The 24,354-nt window shown below is 34.6% G+C and overlaps 1 protein-coding gene across 1 annotated transcript in view; it reads left to right on the top strand.

Moving 5' to 3' along the window:
* Positions 1–24,354, top strand: part of NECAB1 (N-terminal EF-hand calcium binding protein 1) — a gene marked incomplete at its 3' end in the record, with an annotated part of 117,157 nt that overhangs the window by 11,531 nt on the left and 81,272 nt on the right. Inside the window, exon 3 of the mRNA XM_008071577.1 lies at positions 19,313–19,421. Coding sequence (XP_008069768.1) covers positions 19,313–19,421 — 109 coding nt within the window. The remainder of the gene's footprint in view (positions 1–19,312; positions 19,422–24,354) is intronic.

Raw genomic sequence — 24,354 nt, 5'->3', positions numbered from 1 at the left:
ATTACTACTGAAAGCTTGAGGTTTTTTTGTGCTATGATGCCTTGGCAATCTGAGACACAGTGATATTTAGGTTATTTCTATTGAGTGGATTTTGGTAGAAAAGAAAAATAAGGTTATTTACCAAACAGGCAGAATTTAAAAGGGAAAAGGATAGTAGATAAGCTAATGTAAATTAGATGATACTACCATAAAAAGGGTTAGCATCTTTCTGTATCATGTGTTCATCACATTCTGTATTTGCAAATACACACTGCTACATGTATCTGAGCTCTTGGTAACAGACCCTTAAGTGATAAAATCCCTGGTGCACAGGGATTGGCAATGGAATAACAAAAGGAATAAAAGGCAATAAGCAGTATAATAGTTATGCTGCCAGAGGATAGATTCAGTTTTTGGAATATATCTGACATAAAAGAGAAACTTCTGGATAAATTGAGGAAAAAATAGATGATTAGTGCTTAGCTTTAATAATAGTGTCTTAGAGAGCTTTTGGTTGCTTTTTTTTTTTTTAAATCATAGGCTAAGATCCTAGACATAAAGATAGATCTCACAATAGGATTGCTTAGGAGAGACACTGGTGCTGTGATTCAAAATGCCCAAAATTAAAGTTAGAAATACAAAACTCCTGAGAAAACTTCCTTACAGGTTGAGTGATACTTTGGGAATAAGGTTGTCCTTTCATGTGAGCTACTCGATTTGCAAAAAGATTTTTAAAATTTAACTATTTTTATTTTAAAATATTTAATTGATAAATAAAGATTTAATACATCCAAGATATACAATCTGATGATCAGACATACATATACACTGGGTAATGATTACCTCAATCAAATCCATTAATACATCCACCACCACCCATTCTGTACATTAGATCCCAAGAACTTGTGCATCTTATAACTGAAAGTTTATACCCTTGACCAACATCTCTCTATTTCTTCCAACACCCAGCCCATGGCAACCACCATTCTATTCTCTGCTTCTATGAGTTCAACTTTTTCAGATTCCTCATGTAAGTGAGATCCTATAGTATTAGTCTTCCTGTCTGCAGGCAAGATGATGTTTAAAATCATAGTAAGAAACAAAATGGCTGGGCTTGGTGGCTCAGCCTGTAATCCCACACCTTTGGGAGGCTGAAGTGAGTGGATTGCCTGAGCCCGCGGGTTTGAGACCCGCCTGAGCAGCGAGACCTCATCTCTACAATAAAGAAAACATCAGCTGGGCGTGGTAGTGCATCCTGTAATTCCAGCTACTTGGAAGGCTGAGGCAGAAGGATCGCCGGAGCCCAGCAGGTCCGGGAGCAGCCACTGCACTCCAGTCTGGGCGATAGAGCGAGACTCCAACTCAAAAAAAAAAAAAAAAAAAAAAGAAACAAAATGAAAAGGCTCGTAGTAGTGAGTGGCACCATCAGATTCCTTTAGCTGATTTGCACTTGCTAAGATCCACTTTCATTCTTGCTCAGCTAATTATTAATATTATAGTAGACTAGGTGGGTGACACTTTGGATTCCTATCCAATGACTGATCTCTTTAAGAGATAGATATAGTTTTCCTCAGGCCTCTAATACATCCCTGCAGCCTGTACCTTGTAAATTTGTGAGGACAGAGATCATGCCCATTTCACACACACCCCAGACCCACAGTGGTGAGCAGAATGCCTGCTGTTCTATAAATATTTGTGAGTGTATTTGTAAGTGTATAACCAACAATTAAAATTGATGAAGAAGCACAATCATATGTATAACTTAATCAAACCAAGCATTACTGCTATCTGTATTTAATAATATTGGCAAAAATTTATGAAGGACATGTTATGAGCTAGGTCCTACCATAAGTGATTTATATACATTGTCTTCAATCATTACAAAAAGTCTATAAAGTTTAGAGCAATGGTAAAAACATAAGCTTTGAGGTCAAACAAGCCCATATCCTGGCTCTGACTCTTTCTAACTTTGTGACCTTGAGCAAATTGCTCAACTTCCCTGTGCTTGTTTCCCCATGAAGTTGTTTTGAGAATTAAATGAGATTATGCCTTGAAAACACTTATCCTATCTCACTGATAGAAATAATGCTCAATTACTTTGAGCTCTTTTTATGATTCTTTCCATTTTAAAAATGAAGCAAATGAAGCTCAGAGAGGTTAAGTAACTTTATCCAGGTTACGTGGTATACTGACAACAGGACCAGGATTCATGAACTCATGTCTATCTGACTCCAAATGTGATGATCTTTTCACTTTGTTGTAGATGTACATATATATATGTATTTCAGTCTACAAATATATAAATATAATTATAGCTATAACCTGAATTTGCACAGATCTTGAATATGAAGTTCTGGTTCCCCAACACATGGTGGTTTTATTGATTCAATGCATTAAATGCATCTTTGGTCATCTGAAAGAATTATGACTGAATGATTAATATACCTCCAAAAAATAACATTGGAATTGAGCAACTATAATTGATGTAGCTTGTTATGTATTGGAAGGTATTTTTAAAATATCATTGGATTATAATCAGTTAATTTTGAATCGACTATGTGATAATTGATAAGAGTCTTTAAGTTTGGTTTATGCTCTTAAGATGTAAAAATATGACCTCACTGAAACACAGGTTCAATAAGTGTATTTTTCCTGAAGCTTGGGTCATCAGCTAGCAAACCTTTAGAGTATATCAGAGGTCTATGATTCTGTGTTTTTCTTTTTTTAATTATTTTTTTTAATTTTTTTTAGGTTCAAAGGGAATGTGTGCAGGTTTGTTACATAGGTATATTGTATGATGATGAGGTTGGGCTTCTATTGAGCTCATCACCCAGGTGGTGGACATAGTACCCAGTAGGTAGTTACCTACTTTACTCTCTCTCCTCATTAAGAGTTCCCTAGTGTCTATTGTTACCCTCCTTGTGCCCATGTGTATTCAGTGTTTAGCTCAATTCTATGTTTCTTTGACTTGGGAATAAGGCTGTCCTTTCATGAGAGCTATTCAATCAAGCATCATCTATGCCCCAGTGGCCTCACCAGAACTTCTTATCTTCTAATCATGAATTCTAGTCCCAAATAAAATGGAAAGATTAGAGACTAGGCTCTGAAATTAGGACCATTAGCATAAGGTTAAACTGTATTTCATACTTCATTACTCTTTTCTCAAACTTTTTTGAGAAAACTAGCATAACTGAGAAACAGACAACTTATAACAGGTTAGTAGGGTTCACAAATAGCTCGATATCCATGTTTACTCTCAAATACATACAAACTCCTCAACTACACACCTACCAGCTTGAAAGTCAAAGTAAAGTCTATTAGGCACGATGCACTTACAAAGAAGAAGAAATCTATGCTCAAACAATGACCTCATTAGAAGAAGTGGCTCATCCAGTACTACAATATGTAGGAGTAACCCATGAGTGTAAGTTCAGCTGCAATGTGTTTTTAAAAAAATAAAATAAGGGAAAACAAATTTTCTATTTCCATAGTATGGTTTTTTTTTTCTAAAATGTAAAGCAGTTTCACACTCATAAATGTGTTACTTTTCTGCTAAAAGCAGAAAACTGAAAATTCTTATCTTTACATAGCTGGGCTCATCCACTGCCACAGAAACAAACAGAAGATTTAGATTCAAACTCCTGAGCCCACAAGATGGCTGCCATGGGTTGCCAAAGGCTCTGAAGTCAAATCCTGCTCTGATACTAGATCCTGGAGTTTGAACATTGTCTTTTCTGTTATCCAGATCTGTGGGTTGGCAGCCTGCAATTTAATTATCTCCTCTGTACCACCTAGATTCCAGAAGTATATGGCATTATGGTTAAGCTTATGTATGATTCTGCAGTCAAGTTATTTGAGTTCAAATCCTTGTTCCACTTCCTACACAACCTGGGCAATTTACTTAACTTCCCCATCTGTAAAATGGAAATAAAGACCGCACCTCTCTCATAGACTTGTTGAAAGATTAAATGAGATCATACACAGGAATTTCATGGAAAGCTGCCTCGCCCTTGTGAAGTTCTTAATAAGTGTTGTCTATTTTCATTTTAATTCTTATTCTTATTTGATGGGACTGTCAATAACAATATCCTGTCCACCCTCCCACTGAATTGGGAATAATGAGTTTTATTTCTTAAAATTGCTAAATTGATCACATGGAAGTGCCCAGAGATCTGTCCATGGTGACCATGGTATGCCCTAGTATGCATTCCACCTTTGCTCTGATCATTCAGCTTTCCTATTGTTTGCAAACCAATAATCCTGATTTAATTACTTGTGTGTGCTTGGAGTTGGTGCTTTGTGTCCAGTTGCCTGACTTGCTTCTTCATCGACATCCCCTGTCTCAAGACATGTACCACCATGCAGCTGTTGCTTTCACTAAAAGTTTCAGAGGCTTTCATGATTCTTCTCTTTCTCTAACAACTCCACATCCAGTCAATTAGCAGGACCTGTTGGCTTCACTGTCAAAGCATCTTAAAACACTAATCACTTCTTGCCACTTCCAAATCCCTCACTCTAGTTGAAGCCTCCACAATCTTGCATTTAGGATACTGCAAAAACCTCCAGATTGGAGCTATTGAAGCCCTCAATAAACCAGTGACAAAGGTGATGGAGAAAAGAAAATAAATTTGGTATTTTAGAATGTATAATTAGCAGAATTGGTAATTAATTAGAAGCGTTAAGTAAGAGAGATGATGGTATTTAATGACACATACGTGTGGGAGACTGTCAGATTTCTAGTTTCTGGCTTGAGAAACTGAGTGGATAATGAGGCTGTTAATTATGTTTATCAGAGTGTCTTACATATTAAAAGTTTAATTTGGCTGTAATATTGGGATCACTTTTAGTTATGAGAATTTTCTTGTGAATATCTGTTGATCTATTCATCAGTGATGCTTCTGTGTTTGTCTTAATACTGTAAATCACACCTAAGATGTTTAAAATAACCTAAAAAATGTAATAGGCTATATATTACCAAGTCTTTCATGGCCATGAGAATATTGGTGTAAACTTTAAAAGAAACTATTACAGTAATAACAGTAAATAATCTTAGCAAAAGATGACTTATATGCCAGATGCTATGATAAGCATAATTTTTTGTAGTCTACATAACAATTTTACAAGGAAGATACTGTCTTCATACCAATGTTATCTATGAGTAAACTGAGATACAAGTAACTTCCTCAAGAACGTGGAGTGAGTAATTAGGATTTTATATTCAGATTCTCTTCTAACCTAGAAGTCTTAGCACTTATCCAGGATGCTTCATTTGCTGTGGTTTATCTCTGTAGCAGAGTTACACTGCTGAAGTCTAGAAATATCACTCTTTCCACATGAATAACCCTAAATGATTCAATGTAATTTAAAAACAAAAGACAAAAATATATGGAATCCTGTTTCAAGGTGGCATGGTATAGTAGAGATTTGGAACCCTAAAGAACAAAGTTTAATCTAGTTTGTTCATTCATTCACTCCTTTATTTGCCCTTTATATGCCAGAAACTATGCTAGATGGTGGGAGCAGAAAGACAGAAGAATACATAGACTTTAATATGCGTTTACTAAATGTGATCTTGGACAGATTATTTTCTCTTTAAAAAATAGGAATAATAAGAAAAAATTTGTGGGGCTATTGTGAAGAATAAGTAAGGTAATATATATGTAAAGCCCCAAGGATGCAGTGTTTAGCATATTGCTGATAATCAAAATATGCCAGGTCCTATTTGCCTTCACTAATTTCTTGTCAGTCCTAAAGATGTGGTTTTTTCACTTGTGAATTGAGGAAGACAGACTATATATACTGAATCCTTACAAGGCTTCATGTTACTAGGACTAATTATATGTCAGAGTAATGAGAGGGACAACTGTTTGATTTGGGGGCATAGATTTGAGAGAATTTAGTTGATAAACTCTAAACACATAGGGACCTGGAGTGAGGTGGGGATATGGAATAACATTGTCCTCTAGGGGCTCAGCATCTTATTGCTAAATGAGTAGCGGTCACAGAAAAATTGACCAATGGCATCCTCAGCAATGTAAGAGATGCCACTAAGCCATATGAGTGGTAAACACACTAATGTATTAGAATTCCAAGGAGAAAAAGGCCTCTAGTCTTGGGATGGCCTCGGAAGGTTTATGGAATAATTGTCCTCAAATAAGTCTCCAAAAATGAGTAAAAATTCGGATAGCTTAGAAAGAAGAAAGTTTATTCTCAATTAGGACAAATTTGGTTTAAGTAACAAAAACTTATTAATTTAAAATTGGGAAATTGTTAGCTCTTGTAATTGAAATGCCCTTCAAATGGTAAAGCTTTGGGCACGGCTGTATTTAGGTGTTCAGAAGTCACTCTTTCTCTGTCTCCTTTCCTGTCTCTACACCTTGATTCTGGTTTTTCTTTCAAGAAGGCTTTCTTACCTGGGGTGACAAGATAGCTCCTGAAATGCATCCCACCAGTTCAGAATAAAGAGAGATAATTTTAGCAAAAATATCCAGATTTTCTCTGATTCATCAACTAGTCACTTGTTCTTGTTCATCCTTGAAGCAATGAACTGATTTTCCAGGCTTAGATGTCCTATGCTCCCCCAGAGTGGAGTGGAATGCATAATCTGAACCCAAAATTCTTAGAATGAGAGAGAGGGCAGATGATCAAGTGAAAATCAGTGTGTTTTACCAAAAGAAGAAATAATAGCTGTTGTCTGGACAAAATTATCTTACATTCTTTTTTGGAGGGTAAATCAACTGAAAAAGCAGTGATTTTCCAATGGAAATAAAGGAATGAAGAGAGGGGAAAGAAAAGCAGCTCAATTATGTATTGCACTCCTCTTTCTGTATCTGATGTCCATAATAAAATACTTAATTTTCATTTACCAATGAAATTCATCTACAAATGGTGCATTTTTATATTACTAATTTTGAATCTACTTCCTCTGCAAATAACTAAATGTTCCTCCAACAAATGTTTCATCTGTTATTCTGCGAAAGCCTAAGTAAATGGGGCTTTTCTCCTTTTCTCTTAGTTTCACATAAAATGTTATTATTAATTCTCCATGGAAGTGACATTAAATAGATATTTTCCCCCACTAAATTAGAAGCATATTCTTTCTAGCCATGAAAATTAATACACATTCATTCCCCAAAATGAAGATAGGTTTTTTTTCATATTCCCAACATAATTCCAAATAATAAAAGTATTTTTGTGCAACAAATAAACTTTCCACCCAAAAAAGCATGCAAATATTTGGTGTCGTCAGTAAAGAGTCAAACATTTGACTGAATTTTTTTCAGTTTTCTACCTGATATCTGGGCATTTGGTAGATTTTAAACTGTAGGCAGCTTTAACAATCATCTTCTAGGAATGTGTCTCAGGAGATATGCTTTCAGGGTCCTCATCTGAATCATTAAACCTCATCATATTTCAGTTTTCTTCCCTTCCTGAAATTGAAAAATAAGATATAATGACTTCATGAAATTATTGTGATGACTATAGTCAATAAAATTTAGTGTAATGCTTTGCAGATAATAGGTCAGTATATCTTTGCTTGTATGAGCATTAATACATGAAACATTTCATTCATCCAAGTATCTGTAGAATACAAGGGAGTCAAATTAGTATGTCTGGAGTTCAGAAAGTGAATCTGTGGATTATTGAGTTAAATGTTATATTTTAAGTTTGAATATGAATGATCATAGCTAATTTTAAAATGTTGATAATATGGTGAGTCAGTGTTTAATATGTTAAAATATTTTAATACCATATGAGTTTATATTCTATTAAATACATTTAAAAAATAAACTTTTTGTTTCAGAACAATTTTAGACTTACAGAAAAATTGTCAAGCCAGTATGGTTTCCATACACCTGACATCCAGTTTCCCTTATTTATAACATCATACATAAGTGTGATGTTTGTAATAATTAATAAATCAATGTTGATACATTATTAACTAAAGCTCATACTTCATTCATATTTTCTTAGTTTTTATCTAATGTACTTTTTCTATTGCAGGATCCCATCTAAGCTACCATGGCTATGTTAGTAATTTTGTCTCCTTAACTCCTCTTGGTTGAAACAATTGTTCGGACTTTGCTTTTAATAATCTTGGCAGTTTTGAGGAGTATTAACTCTGGTACTTTATAGGAGGTCTCTCAGTTGGACTTTGTTTGATATCCTTCTTATGATTAGACTGGAGTTTTGTGTTTGGGAGAGGAAGATCACAAAGGCCAAGTGCCATCACATTGTATCAAGGGTATACAATATTGATACGATTTATAACAATGATATTGACCTTAACCACCTGGCTGAAGGAGTGTCTGACAGATTTCTCCAATACAAAGTTCACACTTTCCCCTCTTTCCATACTTTACTCTTAGGAGAAAAGTTGCTATGCGTAGCACATACCGGCAGAGGAGCAGTTAGTTATGCTCTACCTCCTTGAAGGCTGAGAATTTGCATGAATTATTTAGAATTCCTCTTCATAAGAGATTTTCCTCTAATTTAATTATTCAATATTTATTCATAACACTATGGACACATGTACATTTATCATATATTTGGGATTATAATTCAATACCACTCAGTTTATTTTGTTGTTCTAGCTGTTCTCACTTTGGCCATTGGGAGCTCCTTTAGCTGATTCCTTTGTGCCTTTAATATAACCTCATAATTTTGCTGGGGAGAGAGATTGAGCACTTCTTTACTTTCTGGCATTACCAGATACTTCAGGCTCATCTTTTATAATGCCTACCTAATCCTAGAATCAGCCGTTTCTCCATGGACTCCTGATCTTTTGTATTGGAAGATGTTATTAGAAACCAAGATCTGGGTAGTAGCTGTGCTCATTGTTACTGAGGTGTCATAATTGCTCCAAGTCCTCTCAGCTGATGGAGCGAGGAAATAAATATGTGTATACTAACCCGTGTTTATGTGCTTATTTATAAATGTTTTCTTTTGTACCAATGTGTGTCTATACTAAGCTAAACATGAGTTCATACTGATGTCTGACTAATTAATTACCACAGGGATTATTCTAGCTTCCATCCTTTGTTTATCTGTATTCTTTTGTTCCAACAGTGAGAAACCTAGCTTCTAGTCTCAACCATGAAGTTATATAATTGTTCAATTCTAGTCTACATGTGAAGCAGTATCAGGATGTTTAACTTATACCTCATGGAAAACAACCTTATCAACTATAGTGAGGTGCTATGTACAGTTTGTTTGTTTTTTCTTTAGCTTATAGACTCTACTATTGCAAAAGTTACTTAGGTCAGCACCATTTTCCCTCACTCCTCTCATTCATTTCTAATGCAGTTAAATTGTTTAATCACATTATGCATTCCATTGTGGAATCCCCTGAACTCTTAAATGATTTTTTAAAGAATTTGCTACATTAAAATTCATTATTTATACTGTAAAGTTCTAGAATTCTTACAAATGTGTAATGTCATATGTCCATCATACTGTGTCAAACACCCTAAAAAAATCCCCTGTGCTTGTCCTATTCTAACCTTCCTCCATCCTACCCAAACTTCTGACAACCACTGATATTTTTGCTGTGTTTCGAAATTTGTCTTTCCAGGTCATGAAGCTGGAATCATATAGGTTGTAATCTTTTTAGACTGGCTTCTTCTTTCAGTTAGTAATATGCATTTTAGATGCATCCTTTTCTTCCCATGACTTCATATCTCATTTCCTTTTATCACTGAAAAGAATTTTTTAATGTGGATGTACCAAATTATTTTATCCATGCATTTATTCATCTTTGCTGTTTCCCATTTTGGGTGATTATGAATAAACCTACTGTACACATTTATGCAGAGATTTTTGTGTGCACATAAGTTTTCAAATAATTGGGAGTGTGATTGCTAGACAAGAAAGTAACAAAATGTATTCCAGAATGACTGCATTATTTTGCTTTCCCACCAGTAATGAATGAGTGTTCCTGTTGCTACACATTCTAACTAGGAATCAGTTTGTCAGTTTTTCTTGAGATTTTCACCTTTCTAATAAGTGTGTAGTGGTATGTTACTGTTGAAATTTTTAGTTCCCTAATGACAAACAATATTGAACATCTTTTCAAATGCTTATTTGGCATCTGTATATCTTCCTTGGTGTGGCATCTGTTCAGATCTTTTTTAAATTCCTCTTTTGTTTTTTTACTGTAGAGTTTTAAGAGTTCTTTTTTATATTATGGATACAAGTCCTTATTCAGATACATGTTTTGCAAATCTTCTGTCACAGTCTGTAGCTTTTTCTCTTAACATTTCCCAACCCCCAACCCCAACAAAAGTTAAAATTTCAAAAAGTTCAAATTATCAATTTTAAAAAATTTTATTGTAAAGATGTGGGGTACAAGTCAGGATTAGGTACATGAGTAGTCAATGTGCAGGTGAAGTTTGGGCCTCCAAATGATCCTTACTTTTTTTTAAGTTAATTTTTGTTATTTCATAAATGTAAGATCTGTATCTAGGTTCATTTTTTTCATACATGTGACACCCAATTATTCATGTGCCATTTGTTGAAAAGACTATTCTTTCTCCATTAAATTGTCTCTCCTTTGTCAAAAGTCAGTTGACTATATTAGTGTGGGTATATTTGGGGGCTCTAGATTATTTTTTATTTATTTATGCATTTATTCTTTGCCAATCCAACACTGTTTAGATTATTGTAGCTTTATTCTGTCTTGAAATTGGATAGTGTCCATCTTAAACTTTATTCTTCCTCTTCAGTGTTATATTTTATTTTCTAGATCTTTTGCCTTTTTAAATTTTAAATCAGTTTTCAATATTACAAAGAAACTTCCTGAGATTTTGATTGAGATTGCATTGAATCAATAGATTAAGTTGAAAGTAATTGACTTCTTAACAATATTGATTTTTCCAATCTATGAACACGGAATATCTTTTTAGTTATTTATTTGAATCTTATCTTATTTCTTTCACCAGCACTTTGTAGCTTACTGCATTTAGAACCTTTATAATTTTGTTGGATTTGTGTTTTTTGCTATTATAAATGAAATTGTTTTAAATTTCTAATTCCAATTACATATTGCTGGTAGACAGCAAAGCAATTGACTTATACATTAACCTTCTCCCTTGTGACTTTACTATGTTTGCTTTTTGGTTTTATTTTTGCTGATTCTTTGGAATCTTCTACATAGACAATTATGCCATCTATGAAGAAATACAGTTTTGTTCTACCTTCCCAATCTAATATATAGTCTTTTATTTCTGTTTCATCTTAGCAGTAGATAGGACTTCCAGTATACTGTTAAATAGGACTGATGAAAGAGACCACTTCCAAAGACCTTTTCCTGACTTTAAGAGCAAAAACATGTGCATTCCCACCATTAAGTATGATATGCGCTGTATTTTTCTGTAGACTTTTTTATTAAGTTGAGGAAGTTATTCTTTATTCCTAGTTTGCTGAGTTTTTATTATTAATGGGTATTTAATTTTTTCATATGCTTTGTCTTCATCAGTTGAGATGATCATATGATTTCTTCTTCTTTAGCTGATTTTGTGGATTACATTAATTGATTTTTAAATATCAACCCAGCCTTTCCTATCTGAATTAATTTCCACTTGGTCTTGGTGTGTTATTTTTTAAGCATTGTTGGATTTGATTTGCTAACATTTTGTTGAGGATTTTTGCACTTATGTCCATGGGCTATATTGATCTATTATTTTTCTTTTTTATAATGTCTGTATCTGGTTTTTATATTAGGATAATGCTAGCTATCTAGAATGAGTTAGTGTTATTTAGAAATTATGGAGAATTGGTATCACTTGTTGCTTAAATGTTTAAGCAGTGAAACCACTTGGTCTATGCTTTATTTTTTTTTGGTACGGTTATTACTGATGTAAAGTTATTATTCCCTTATTTTATTTTATTTTTTTGAGTTGGAGTCTCACTCTGTCACCGACTGGAGTACAGTGGCACCTCATGGCCACCGTAGCCTTGAGCTGCTTGTTCAGGTCATCTTTCTGCCTCAGCCTTCCAAGTAACTGAAACTACAGGCGCACACTATCATGCCTACCTAATATTTTTTATTTATTGTGGAGATAAGTTCTCATCAAGTTGCCCAGGCTGGTCTCAAACCCCTGAGCTCAGGCAATCTGTCACCTCGGCCTCCCAAAATGTTGGGATTACAGGCTTGAGCCACCGCACACAGCTTTATTCCCTTATTTTAATGGATATCAATCTATTGATATTAACTATTTCTCTTTACATGAGATAGTGCATGTTGTATCTTTCAATGAATTATTTCTTTTCGGGTGAGTTATCAAATTTGTGGACACAGAGTTGATCATAGTACTCTTTTATTATACATTTAACATCCGTGGAAATAGCAGTGAGAACTCTTATTTTTGATGTTTTTAATGTGTGTTTTCTCTTATTATTCTTGCTTAGCTTGATTAGAGGTTTATCGGTTTTATTAATCTTTTCAAATAATCGTTTTTTATTTTCTGGTAATTTTCTCTATTGTTTTCCTGATTTTAATTTCAGTAATTTTTTCTCTAATTTTTATTATATATTTTCTTCTGCTTATTTTGGCTCAAATTATTTTTCTCCCTCTAGTTTCCTAAGGTTGAAGCTCAGATAATGATTTTAGATCTTTCTTCTTTGGTGGTATATACAGTGTTTTGAAAGGATAATCATTATAAATGCTCACAAAAACTAGGTTAAAATTGTCAAAAGAAAGAAGAAATACTGGCATTTCTATTGACCTGTTCTCAAGCTCCTCGATTCTTTCCTCAGTTGTGTCAAGTCCACTTATGGGTCCAACAAAGGCATTCTTTGTTTCTGTTGGTTTTTAAATTCTATTATTTTCTTTTGATTCTTAGAGATTGCATGTCACATCTGCTTACATTACCTGTCTCTTGTTGCATATTGTCTATGTTTACCATTAGAGCCCTTAACATGTTAGTCATAGTTATTTTAAATTTTTGTTTGATTATTTCATTATCTGTGTCGCAACTTTTCTGGTTGTGATGCTTCTTTTGACACTTCAGATTGTGCTTTTCCTCGCATTTTAGCATGCTTTGTAATTTTTTTGTGTGTGAAAGCCACACATAATGTACCAGATAATAGTTACTAAGATAAATAGGTTTCTAGTGTGAGGACTTATGTTCATTTCACTGGAAGTTGGGCTCTGTTTAATAGTTGTTGTCAGAAGTTTCATGTTTCTTTTAAGTCTTGTCCCCTCTGCTGATTTTAAGCTTCCCTAAATACTTCTCAAAGAGAGTCTGAGTCTGGCAGTTCTTTCAGACTCATTCACCAACATTATGCAGGAGCCCTTTCAGCATAGTGGTAAGAAGTGGGGAAGCAGATATGTTCTATAATCTTATGATTGAATTCGTCTTTTAGTGAGCCTGTGTCCCTAGGATATCCCCTTTTGCAAGTGTTTCTTAGTTCTTCTCCCAAGTTAGTGGAAACAGGAAGGGCAGTGGATACTGCCGTAGGGGAAATTCCCTACCCCTCATGTGGAATAGGGCTCTGGTAAAGTCTTTGTCTCTGGAGAGTAGACCTTTGTTATGGAGAACATTAGGTATATTTCATGATCACTCTTCCCCTCCTCCTGCCAGACCCACAAAGGTATCTTTCTTATCTTGTCACGTGACAATCTGGTGGGATTCATGGAGGTAAAACCCACCAAAGTGTGGCGGTTCCCCCAAAGACTGCAACCCCTTGGTGTTTTTCCCTTTCATGATGGTCCACACTCAGCCTCCAGCAATTTATCAGAATTGCTATCTAAGTGTTCCTACCAGTTTATGACTAGGTGGCTTCTGCTTCAGATAAGCAGATCTTGGGTGCGATTCTCTGGTTTCACCTAACTTTCTAGATTTTGGTAATAATTTGCCCCATAACCCCAGTTCTCTCATTAGTCTAAGAAAAGCCATTGAATTTCAGTTTGCTTAGTTTTTTTTGTTGTTGTTGTTCTAAGGACAGGAATGATGACATCAAAGGGTTAATATTGTAGCTAAAATTAGAAAATATTATATTTTATTTTCATTTATATCTTATTAGTAAGTTATTTTCAAAGCAAATATATAGCATTAAAAGATCAGACTAGGAGAGAACCTTTATGTAGAGATGAAGAAGTTAATGTACAATGATATTACAATGACTTGTATAAGGTGATATGTACGTTTGATAGAATATGTTTTATCTCTTAAATTTAACAAAATATGAACATATTAACTGTATTTTATGAATTTACAACTTAATAACTTTATTTAGAAACAAGGTTATTTTTTATTTCTGCCTAAAATTTGCACACATGTGCAAAGTATACACTTTCCTTTGTGTATTAAATTCAGTAATGCTTTCCAGCTGTTCATTTTGCTCCAGGGATTCTGTTACTATTATTTAATATGATTATGTTTTGGTATTTTGATCTTCATAATCTACAATATTTAAAATGTTAAAATGTTAGACTAATATAAACAAAAATACAATGTTTTAAAAACATAATCTCTCTCTCTTTTTTTTGAGTTGGAGTCTCACTCTGTCACCCAGACTGGAGTGCAGTGGCCACTGCCGGCCACTGCAGCCTCGACCTGCTGGGCTCCAGGGATTCTTCTGCCTCAGCCTTTCAAGTAGCTGGAACTACAGGCGTGCACTACCATGCCTGGCTAATTTTTAAAATTTATTGTAGAGATGAGGCCCCGCCAACTTGCCCAGGCGGGTCTCGAACCCACGGGCTCAGGCAATCCACTCACCTTGGCCGCCCAAAGCCCTGGGATTACAGGCTGAGCCACTGAGCCCGGCCGACATAATCTCTTAAATGTTCACAAAAACTAATTAAAATTGCCATGACAGAGGGGCAGTACTCAGATCAGAGCTCTAGTTACTGGCATGCTTGTGCTTGCAACTTGAAGGAGACATTAAATTAGTGTTTAAAGAGCCTTAAAAAAAAACACCAGTTTTAGAATGTACAATACCTGATTGAAAACCGATTGGTCCTTAATACTAACCAATCAGAACAGGAACAGTTCACAGCTAGTGCTAGCCAATCGACTTGGACTTAGGGTTATATAAGCACCAGGTTTTTTGGCCCCAGATGGGTAACCGCTTTGGGTCCCCCCCACTGTGGGAGCTTCTCTGTCCTCTTAATAAATCCTGCTTTCTCAAAAAAAATTAACTTTTCTATTATTAAATAAACATGTTAAATACCCATTTTCTGTAAGTACTCAGATGTTTTTCAAGGTAGAGTGAAAAATGAGAATTAAAAACAAATGAAAGATCTTCACACAGAGTTAGTAAATCTGTAGCTAACATTATTGAACTCTTACTATGAGCTAGGTACTATGCTGAGTGCTTTCCATATAACCTCTCAATCCTTGCAAAAGCTAAGCATTTTAAAATTCTGAAACTTAAAGAACTTAGTTGGCATTTCCAAAGTCCATTCTAGGTCTCTTTCTTTCTCACTGTAGGTATTCTCCCTGGGATAACTCATTTCTAAGTCTTCAATTACTCTGTGCCAGTGACTCCCAAACATATATCTCAAGCTCTCAACCCTTCTAGACTTTTCCAGAGCCCTGTGATTCTACTGTGCACTAGATGTCTCTACTTATTCCACAGATATCTCTAATTTCCACATATCCAGATGAACTCTCTTTAGTCCACCCCATGGTTTTGTCCAGTGTTCTCTCTGACAATGAATGATAACACCATCCATCTGTTGCTCAATTCTAGAAGCAAGTCTCATCCTTGACTTATTATTCCATCACCTCTAACTGATCACCAGTTTTTGTTGATTCTGTTTCAGATTAAAAATCTGTCCCCTTATCCGTATTTTCACTGTCCTCACCAAAATTTCCGCCACTTTTGATTTTTGCCAGGAGTTCTTAACAGGTCTTCTCTTCTTGTGGCATACCTCTCTGCTCCTTTCTGCTTACTGCAACCACTGTAAGCTTTCTGAAATACAACCATGGCTCCTGCGTGCTCTTGGAGTAAACTAAAAACTCTGCAACATGACGTGCATGGTTTCTCATGACATGTCCTTTCTGTATCCAGTGCTCTAGCTTCTCCTTCCCTCCAAATATATATACTTTAACTGAGTATATGGATTTTTCCTTTCAGTTTTCAATCCAATTCCTTTCTTGCCCCCTACCTTTGTTATTTGCATTTCCTCTGCCTAACAACTCTCTATCTTTAAAGATCTTCCTTCACTAACCTCTATTTTTCATTTATTTCTTATCAAAAGTGCCATTTCTTCTGGAAACTCCTCCCTATCCCACATGTGGACTAGTTTTTTGGTTTGGTTTGTTTTTCTAAATGCTCCCACATCACCCCATGTCTCCTAGCATTGCCCTTATAATGTACATGGCTGTCCATTTGCTGTATCCTCCATCATAATTATAAGATCCATAGGGCTTGTCTACCTGTATTCTTAGCATGAAACAGTGTTTAGCACATAGTAGGGTCTTGATAACTATTTGATGAAAAAAATGGATGAAAGTGCTCTACTAGCAAATGGCAAATCCATGTTTCAAACCCAAGATTTTCTTTGTTCTAAGACTATGCTTTAAACAATTGCACTCTACTGTCTCCATCTTAAAAAAATTTCAAAGTGTAAGGCCAGGATAATTTTACAATAAAGCAGAGAGGAGCCAACTATTTTCAGGACAAACTCAAAGTATGTAATTCTAATTTAAAAAGCTTAAAAACCTATGTCCTTTGGTAGTAAAAGCTAAGACATAATACCATAGGAAATCAGACCTCACAAGATTTAGCTATCCTGTGAGCCAAGCCGGTATATATCAGGCTTAACTATATTGTTTCCTTTTTAAAGAAATATCAGTAGGAGAGGTGAAGTTGAAATAAAATATTTTAAATAAAAATTTATAATTGCTTATTAATACAGAATCACTATGAAGGATTTTTTCTCTCTCTCTTTCCTTTAAAAAGTGTAACGCTTGTGGTTAACATTAAGGTTTTAGTCTAGAACTACTGAAAAAGTAACTCTTTACAACTGCTTGTTTGAAAGCATGGCTGCCTGAAGTGGAGACTTTCAGGAATCTTGCATGTGCTCAAAACAGCTTTCAAAATATACTTTTCATCCTTCAAGCCAAGACTGTAATTCAATACTTTCTTTTTCTTTTGATTTTTTTTTTAAATAAGAGTTTGGGGTTTTTTAAAGGCTTTTAGCCCTATAACATCATCAGAGCACTTGTTAATCCATGCTTTTATTTGATAGTATACATTTATTATTTGAAATCATTTGCTTACTGTAATTATAAAGAAACCCACCCTACCCACAGGGTACACAGGCAACAAGAGTTCTGTAAATAGCCTGGTTCAGTTCAGCCAAGAACCACTAAATGTTCACCAAGAAAAACACACTCCATCATCAATATGTATGTGTTGTATTCATTACATATCACAGTGGTGGAGGTGGAAATAGTTGGTTGATTTCTACTTTTCCTTTTTCTTTCATTCCTTTTAAAAGTAGCAGAATAAAAAGTCTTTCCCTTTTCTTTCTTTGACCTAGATCTGTTTTGTGTCCAGTTTCCCAACCTGGCAATATATTTTTCATCAAAGCAATGAGATGCACATTAGAGATACCATACTAAGTCTCATCTAGGATATCCATCAGGTTACATGGGGCCAAAGCTTTAAAAAGTCATATGAGGCATGGAACTAAAATAACTCATTCAAAAACAGAAACACAAAGTTAGACAATTGATGAGCCTGGTGGATTAAACTTCAGTTTGTGATGGGTTGCTATGGTGTTTGAACGACTGAGCTAGGCTGGTTCAGGAGGTCACTGGAGGTCAAGATCTCATTCTGTGCTTGATCTAGATCTGGATTTACTCTCCCTCTATGGCTATGTCTGCCCAGTTAACTGTTGGCGAGAATTAAGTGGAAGATGAGTTTATTGTGCCTATTAAGTTAAAAAGCAAAATAAAATACATTTAAAACCTCTCATAAGTCTTTATATTTATATTTTGCAAATGAAGATTTTTGAAAATGTGCTAGCCTAGAAGTCTTTATCTGAAAAGATAAGTAACTCAGTGATTAGGCCTGTTTTGTAGCAATACAACTCAGGCATTAGTATAATTATATATTTAGTATATATAAATATGATTATATATTTGGTATAATTAATATAATTTTAACACAAGTTGTTAAAAATTAAGATTTCTTATGTGCCTACCCCTCTGTGAGATTCTGATTCCCTGGTAGAACCCAGGAATCTGTACTTCAATAGGACTCCAGGCAGTTTGTGGGCCATATTTTGAGAAAGAAAAAAACAACACTAAATACATCTCGAAGATCTAATTTTATTAGATCATATCTTTTTCAATTCTAAGACAAATTCTTCTTTGTTCAGTATGGTGTTGTTGTCAGTAGGACCACATTACAGGAGTTTTGTGATCCTGGGCAAATTCCACCCTCCTTAGACCTCAGTTTCCTCATTGTAGATGGAGAAGATCATTAGCTCACTTCTAGTCATTTGGCAGGTTATCTAAAATAACAGACTAGCTCCCTGCACAAAGAGAAGGATGTTTCACTCTTCCTTCATGTCCTTTCATTTCTCTGGATTTTCTGCTTATGTGTTTTGTACAAATCTTTTGCATCTTATTAATGTGTTTCTTGTATCTATGCAGACCCGGATTTTACCTGGTGTTCAATGTCAGGTGCAAGTGATACTAAAATCCCTCATGCCTCCCAATGAACCAAATGAAAATAACCTTTTCTTTTCTTTTTCTTTTAGTGTTATCATCATATCTCTGATTAGGTTTCGCTTTTGTGTCCCATGATAAATAAAATTTGTTTGACTTTAAAAGTACTCATTCATTTAAAGGGTATAGGAATGAATATAATTTATTGGATTATAATAAGAACTCTGATGTCCTCATGTAAGTATTCAATCAATGTATATTGATTAAATGTATATTGATTAAATACATAGTACTTATCCTGCAATCTGCTAGGTAATGTATGTGTTCAGTACCATGAAGGCAAAATGTCTAAATAACTGACTCCGTATTGAGTTCTTTACTTGGTTGTGAGGCTATCTTTTTTTGTATGGGTAGGCAAATGGCTTAGTTGTTAAATGTTTGTCATGTGAATAAATGAACACAAAAATACCCTAAACTGTATAGACTTATATGTCACTGGAGGGTACACATCTGCTTTCTATATATTATAAAGATATATTAAAATATTTTTATTTTTGACACCTGCAACTTTTTTTTGAATACATGTGTGTGTGTGCATAAATGTATATGCACAATTTAGATAAAGTTTTTTAAAAATCAAAAGATAGAATGCTGTACAAAATTGAAATAATTTCCTTCTCTTCTATTTGTTTTTACCATTTCAGATGATGGAAAATTATCCTTTGAAGAATTCAAAGCATATTTTGCAGATGGTGTTCTCAGTGGAGAAGAATTACATGAGCTTTTTCATACCATCGACACACATAATACTAAGTAAGGAATTTTTTTATCAGTGGATTCTGTAAATAGGTAGAGAGAGAGTGTGAATGAGTATGTACTCATGAAGGAGAAAAGGGGGGACAATGCAGAGGATACATTTTGTAATGCTTTCCTATATTTTATTAGGAGATACTCCCCCTCTTTAATAATTAAAATGCTCTGAAAAACTGGATTTATCAGAAAATAATTATCTTTTCAAAAGCCTCCCTAAAGTGATTTGAGATCATGCTGTTTTTGAAGAATAAAAAAAAATCACAGATTATAAATAATTCTAATTCTGTCATTAATAAAAAAATAGAATTTTGCCTTGTTACTTAGGCTTCATCTCAATTTGCTTTGTTTAAAAAAAATTCTTAGGCTATTCTTATATTAATATGGTAAAATGGAAGAATTGGACAGTTATTTGGACAGTTCAGGTGTGTTGAATTCCAAATCAGTGTTACCTGAGAAATACAGGTAATGCAACTCACATAGTCATTTCTGAATAACCAACGTATGGAGTTATCCATCCATTTTATTTGCCTGTGCAGATCTCTCTTTTGCTATTTGTATAACATTTATGAAGGTTCTATTTATAGTCTCACTATGCTTAAAAATATACAATAATGAGAGCCTGGTGCAGTGGTTCACACCTGTAATCCCAATACTTTGGGAGGCTGAGGTGAGAGAATTGCTTGAGCCCAGGAGTTCCAGGCTAGCTGGGAAATATAGTGAGACTTTGTCTCTACAAAAGAAATTTAAAAATTAGCCAGACACAATGGCATACACCTGTAGTCTCAGCTACTTGGGAGACTGAAGTTGAAGGATCACCTGAGCACAGGTGTTGGATGCTGCGATGAGCTGTGATCAAGCCACTGCACTCTAGCATGGGCAACAGAGTAAGACCCTGACTCTAAAAACAATAATAATGATAATGAGGACTTTGGGATATAAAAAAATAGAAATGTGCTACTTGTTTTGGGTAATTGAACCAAACTATATTATTTTCGACCGTCATGGTTACAAAACTCTGATGTGAAAAAGCACCATTTCAACCATGCCTTGAGACCCATCAGTGTGTTGATTGCTTGAGCAATCACTATCTTGCTTTAGGCAAAGTGCTGAGATGGATCCAGGCAGTGAGCCAGCATGCCAAGAAAATGCTTTTGGGCTACATTTACAAACAAACTTTTTTTTTAAGGCTAGCTAATAAGAAAAATTAAGAGCTTAAATTCACTTTACTCAAGCAGTTGAATATTTTTAAAACAATTAGTTTATAAGCTTCTTGATGTCAGTGAGATTTCAAATTCCTTATGAAATGGCTTAAGTATTTTGTTGAAACAGTATTAATGGGTAATTATATCAGAAGTTCCATTCTATTTAACAAATCTAGCATATCAAGTCCCTAGTATGTACTGGTGGTACAGCCTGCAACCAACTTACAGTTTAGTAGGACATAGACTAACTGATAATTTCAATATAGTATTATAAATGCTGTGATTGAGCCTTGCACAAGATACTTTGGCATCACAAGGGGAGGAATTTTAGCTCAATTTGGTAGGTTCAAGAAATGTTCACAAAAGCTTAATCATTATGGGAGAGTAGAAATTTAATTGGTAAAGAAAGTGGTAGGGGAAGAATATTCCAGTTACAGAGAGAAGCATGGATAAAGGCCTAAAAGCAGAAGGTGGACAGAAGTGGCAAGTATTTTCTCGTTATTAAGTGCCAACTGTAAGGCTGAGAATGAAAGAAAATAAATCTACAGAAATTTGCTTTCTGTGGTTGCAAAAGCACTTCGACTTTACCCTGAAGGCCAGGGAGAGCTATTAGATAAATTCATTCAGGAAGCAACATCTTTGTAGGTCATTGAAGCTCAACTAAAGGACAGGCTTAGAGAGGTGAGATGGAAGAAGACTACAGATGATTTAGTCTAATCCTTGCTACTGGGGAAAAAGGTTTATTCATGAAAGGAAACCATGTTGTAACCTTCTAGGAAATGATACTTGGGGGAAAAAAAGCAGGGGCTCCCTCTGTGACTCAGATATTAGAAGCTGAGATGCTAATGCTCCATTGTGTATGCTGATTATTTCTTTCTCGTTATACTTATATTAAAATTTTAGTAATATCTAAGTTTAGAACATTTGTTAGAGTTACAGTTTCAGACTTTTGTGTCATGAAGATTTTTCAATATGTGTTTACTAATACTAATGAAAAATAAAGCTTTTAATAGATCTTGTTGGCCTAGTTTTGCTATTTTATTTATATATTTATTAGTTTGGGTTGCTTGACATAGTTTTAAGATTGTTAATGCTAAAAAGTATATGTAATGATTTATAAGGTAAGTTTAAAGAAATAATCACTACCACCAGTTACTGCTCATATGCATTAGTAACAGCAAGTGTTTTCAGATCATAATGATGTTTAACCTAATTTAGAGCCAAAGTAAATTGGGTAGAGACTTCTGAATTATATTCATGAAATTCCTTTTTTAAAAAAGGAGTGTCAGGCTTTGATCTTTTGCAGAGATTAATTCAAACGTTGGCACAGAAATTTCAGATCTATATTTGAAGCAAGTGATAACTTTTATCTTTGCATTATCCAAGTTTTAATTATTTTAGTGATTGCACTATATATACCAATTATTTTTTCCCTTCGACACACCTTCTGAAAAAACATGCTTTCCTCCCAAATCCTGCCTCAACTCAACATCCCTCACCACTCTAATTTAATGATGAGTACAGCCTAGCTGGAAGGAGCCAGTCATACGTTGGCTGGACCAAACCAATTACACTCACTGTTTCTCACTGTTTATGGTAGACTATGAAGAGCCCATGAATATCTGCTGCTGAGGTCACTACTGCTGCCTGGTTTCTGTTCCTCCCAGTGTTCCTTGAGGTTTAACTTCACTTCCCAGTGTGTTTATTCTACTTAATACACTGCATTTTCTTGAGCTTATTTGAGTAAGATTCTTTCCCTTGCAAAAGTATTTTTATGTAAGACAGTGTTACCTCACCTCGTTCTTGTCATCTATGGAAAGAAACCCAAGTCTCTTGGCTACAACATCATATTTGCCATGTTTGAAGAGTGGCATATCCAAATTGAAAATATTTGGAAAGAAAGAAGGAAAATACTAAAAAATATCTTGCTAGTTAAAATTTTCTCTTTTGTTTCATGAAGAACATTCTTAAAATATGCTTGATCGTGAGAAGTAAATGTTGTTCAGAAGCATAATTAGAGCTTGTGTCTATAGTGCAATGTAATTAAGGTATTTTGAATATCAAAATTAAGTAAATTATTCCTTAAATGATATTTAAAAAACAATCATGTAAACCTATATGGACTTTTAAAAGTCGTACTTTATAGGTAGCTTTTAAATTAACAAACTATAAACATAGAGTAGTGTAGTTACTAAAAAAAGTTTTGATAACTTAAAAAATATATGTCTCTTTCCACACACATTTAGGTTATAATTCCTAAATCTAACTGTACTGGTTTTTCTCTTTCATTCCATTCATTTATTTCTTTGGTCTTTCATTTAAAAAATCAATATGTTCATAACAGGACTTCACTGCAGCTTTTTTCTATGCCATGGAATTACTTGGAGCTTTTCAGTCAGATTTTCTCTCATGGATGCAAGAAAACTAAAACAAACAAACAGAAAAACAAATCCCAACCATATCCACCACATCCAACCTCATCAGAACTTACACTTTTAAGACTATGCAAATATTTTTGTACATGAATATTACCAGTCTTGGAAATATTTCAGGTCTGGATCATAGGGAATGTTTTTTGTGTATTTCAAAACAGAATGGTATGTACAACCGCATGTCCCTCCATGTTAAGGAAAGTGTCTAATGAGTTTTAACCACCCTTCCAGCCTGTCCAGGCATAAGCTTAAGCTCAATACTCATTCTGATGAAAATTCCATTAATAATTCTGCTTGTTAGATACTGTATTAGAGTCCTGGTATAGTGGATGTTTTGCCAGAAATTATATTTTGAATTTACACAGCTTGCAGAGTTCATTCAAAGTAGAGATTTTTAGAAGCAAAAAGAATCCTGAGTAAAGTAGGACAAATTTGAAGGTGTTGGAAACCTACTTTTCATAATCTTTCAAATTATCATTTTAAACTGATAGATTTTTTTTCTTTATGTTTGAACATTTGGAAAGTTTCCTGAGTTTTCTTGCATAGAGTCATTGCTTAAGTGTGTAACAAAAGACCGGCTTGTGTCTGTGGATGGCACTTGGAATGTTTTTCATGGCAAAGGAGAAAGGTCAAACATTCTTGTCAACATGGCAAAATATCGTTGAAAACATTAAGTTACTCAAGCTTTAAGGGAAGTACATACACTTCAATATTCGGAAATGTTCTGAAGAATGTCATGTCCATCTTACTAAAACTTTCATGATTTCACAGATTTTTGTCAAGCCTTATTTTAACTGTCTTCTTTGTGGGCAAAATATGCTTGATCTTTATTTTCTTTGAAACAATAGTTAATCTGTCAGTCATTTTACTAAGCCTTATTCCATCTTTTCCAGTTTCATTAAAGGTTTGGGGGTTTATATTTATTTTATTTTTTATTTTAAAGATGTGGGGTAAAATTCAGGGTTAGGTATACAAAAGTCCATTATGCAGGTACCCTTGTTGATGAGGTGTGCCCCCCCTCCAGCAGTTTCCCTCAACTGCCAATAGCACACTCCCTCCCCTCATAGTTTCCCACTACAGCCAATCCCTTTCTTATTGTATTATGATAATTCTTCAAGGTCCACTTATGAGTGAAAACATATACTCTGTGCTTTGTTTCTGTGATAGATCACTGAGTATGATTGACTCTAAATCCATCCAAGTTGCTGCGAAGTCCATAAGTTTGTCCTTCTTTATGGTTGCATGATATTCCATTGTGTATATGTACCACATTTTTAAAATCCAGTCCAGCTTTGATGG

This window comes from Carlito syrichta, unplaced genomic scaffold (assembly GCF_000164805.1).
Source record: "Carlito syrichta isolate Samal-C Ts95f unplaced genomic scaffold, Tarsius_syrichta-2.0.1 Scaffold314390, whole genome shotgun sequence".
NCBI lineage: Eukaryota > Metazoa > Chordata > Mammalia > Primates > Tarsiidae > Carlito > Carlito syrichta.
The sequence above is the reverse complement of the archived record's forward strand: the minus strand, read 5'-3'. Positions and strand labels throughout refer to the sequence as shown.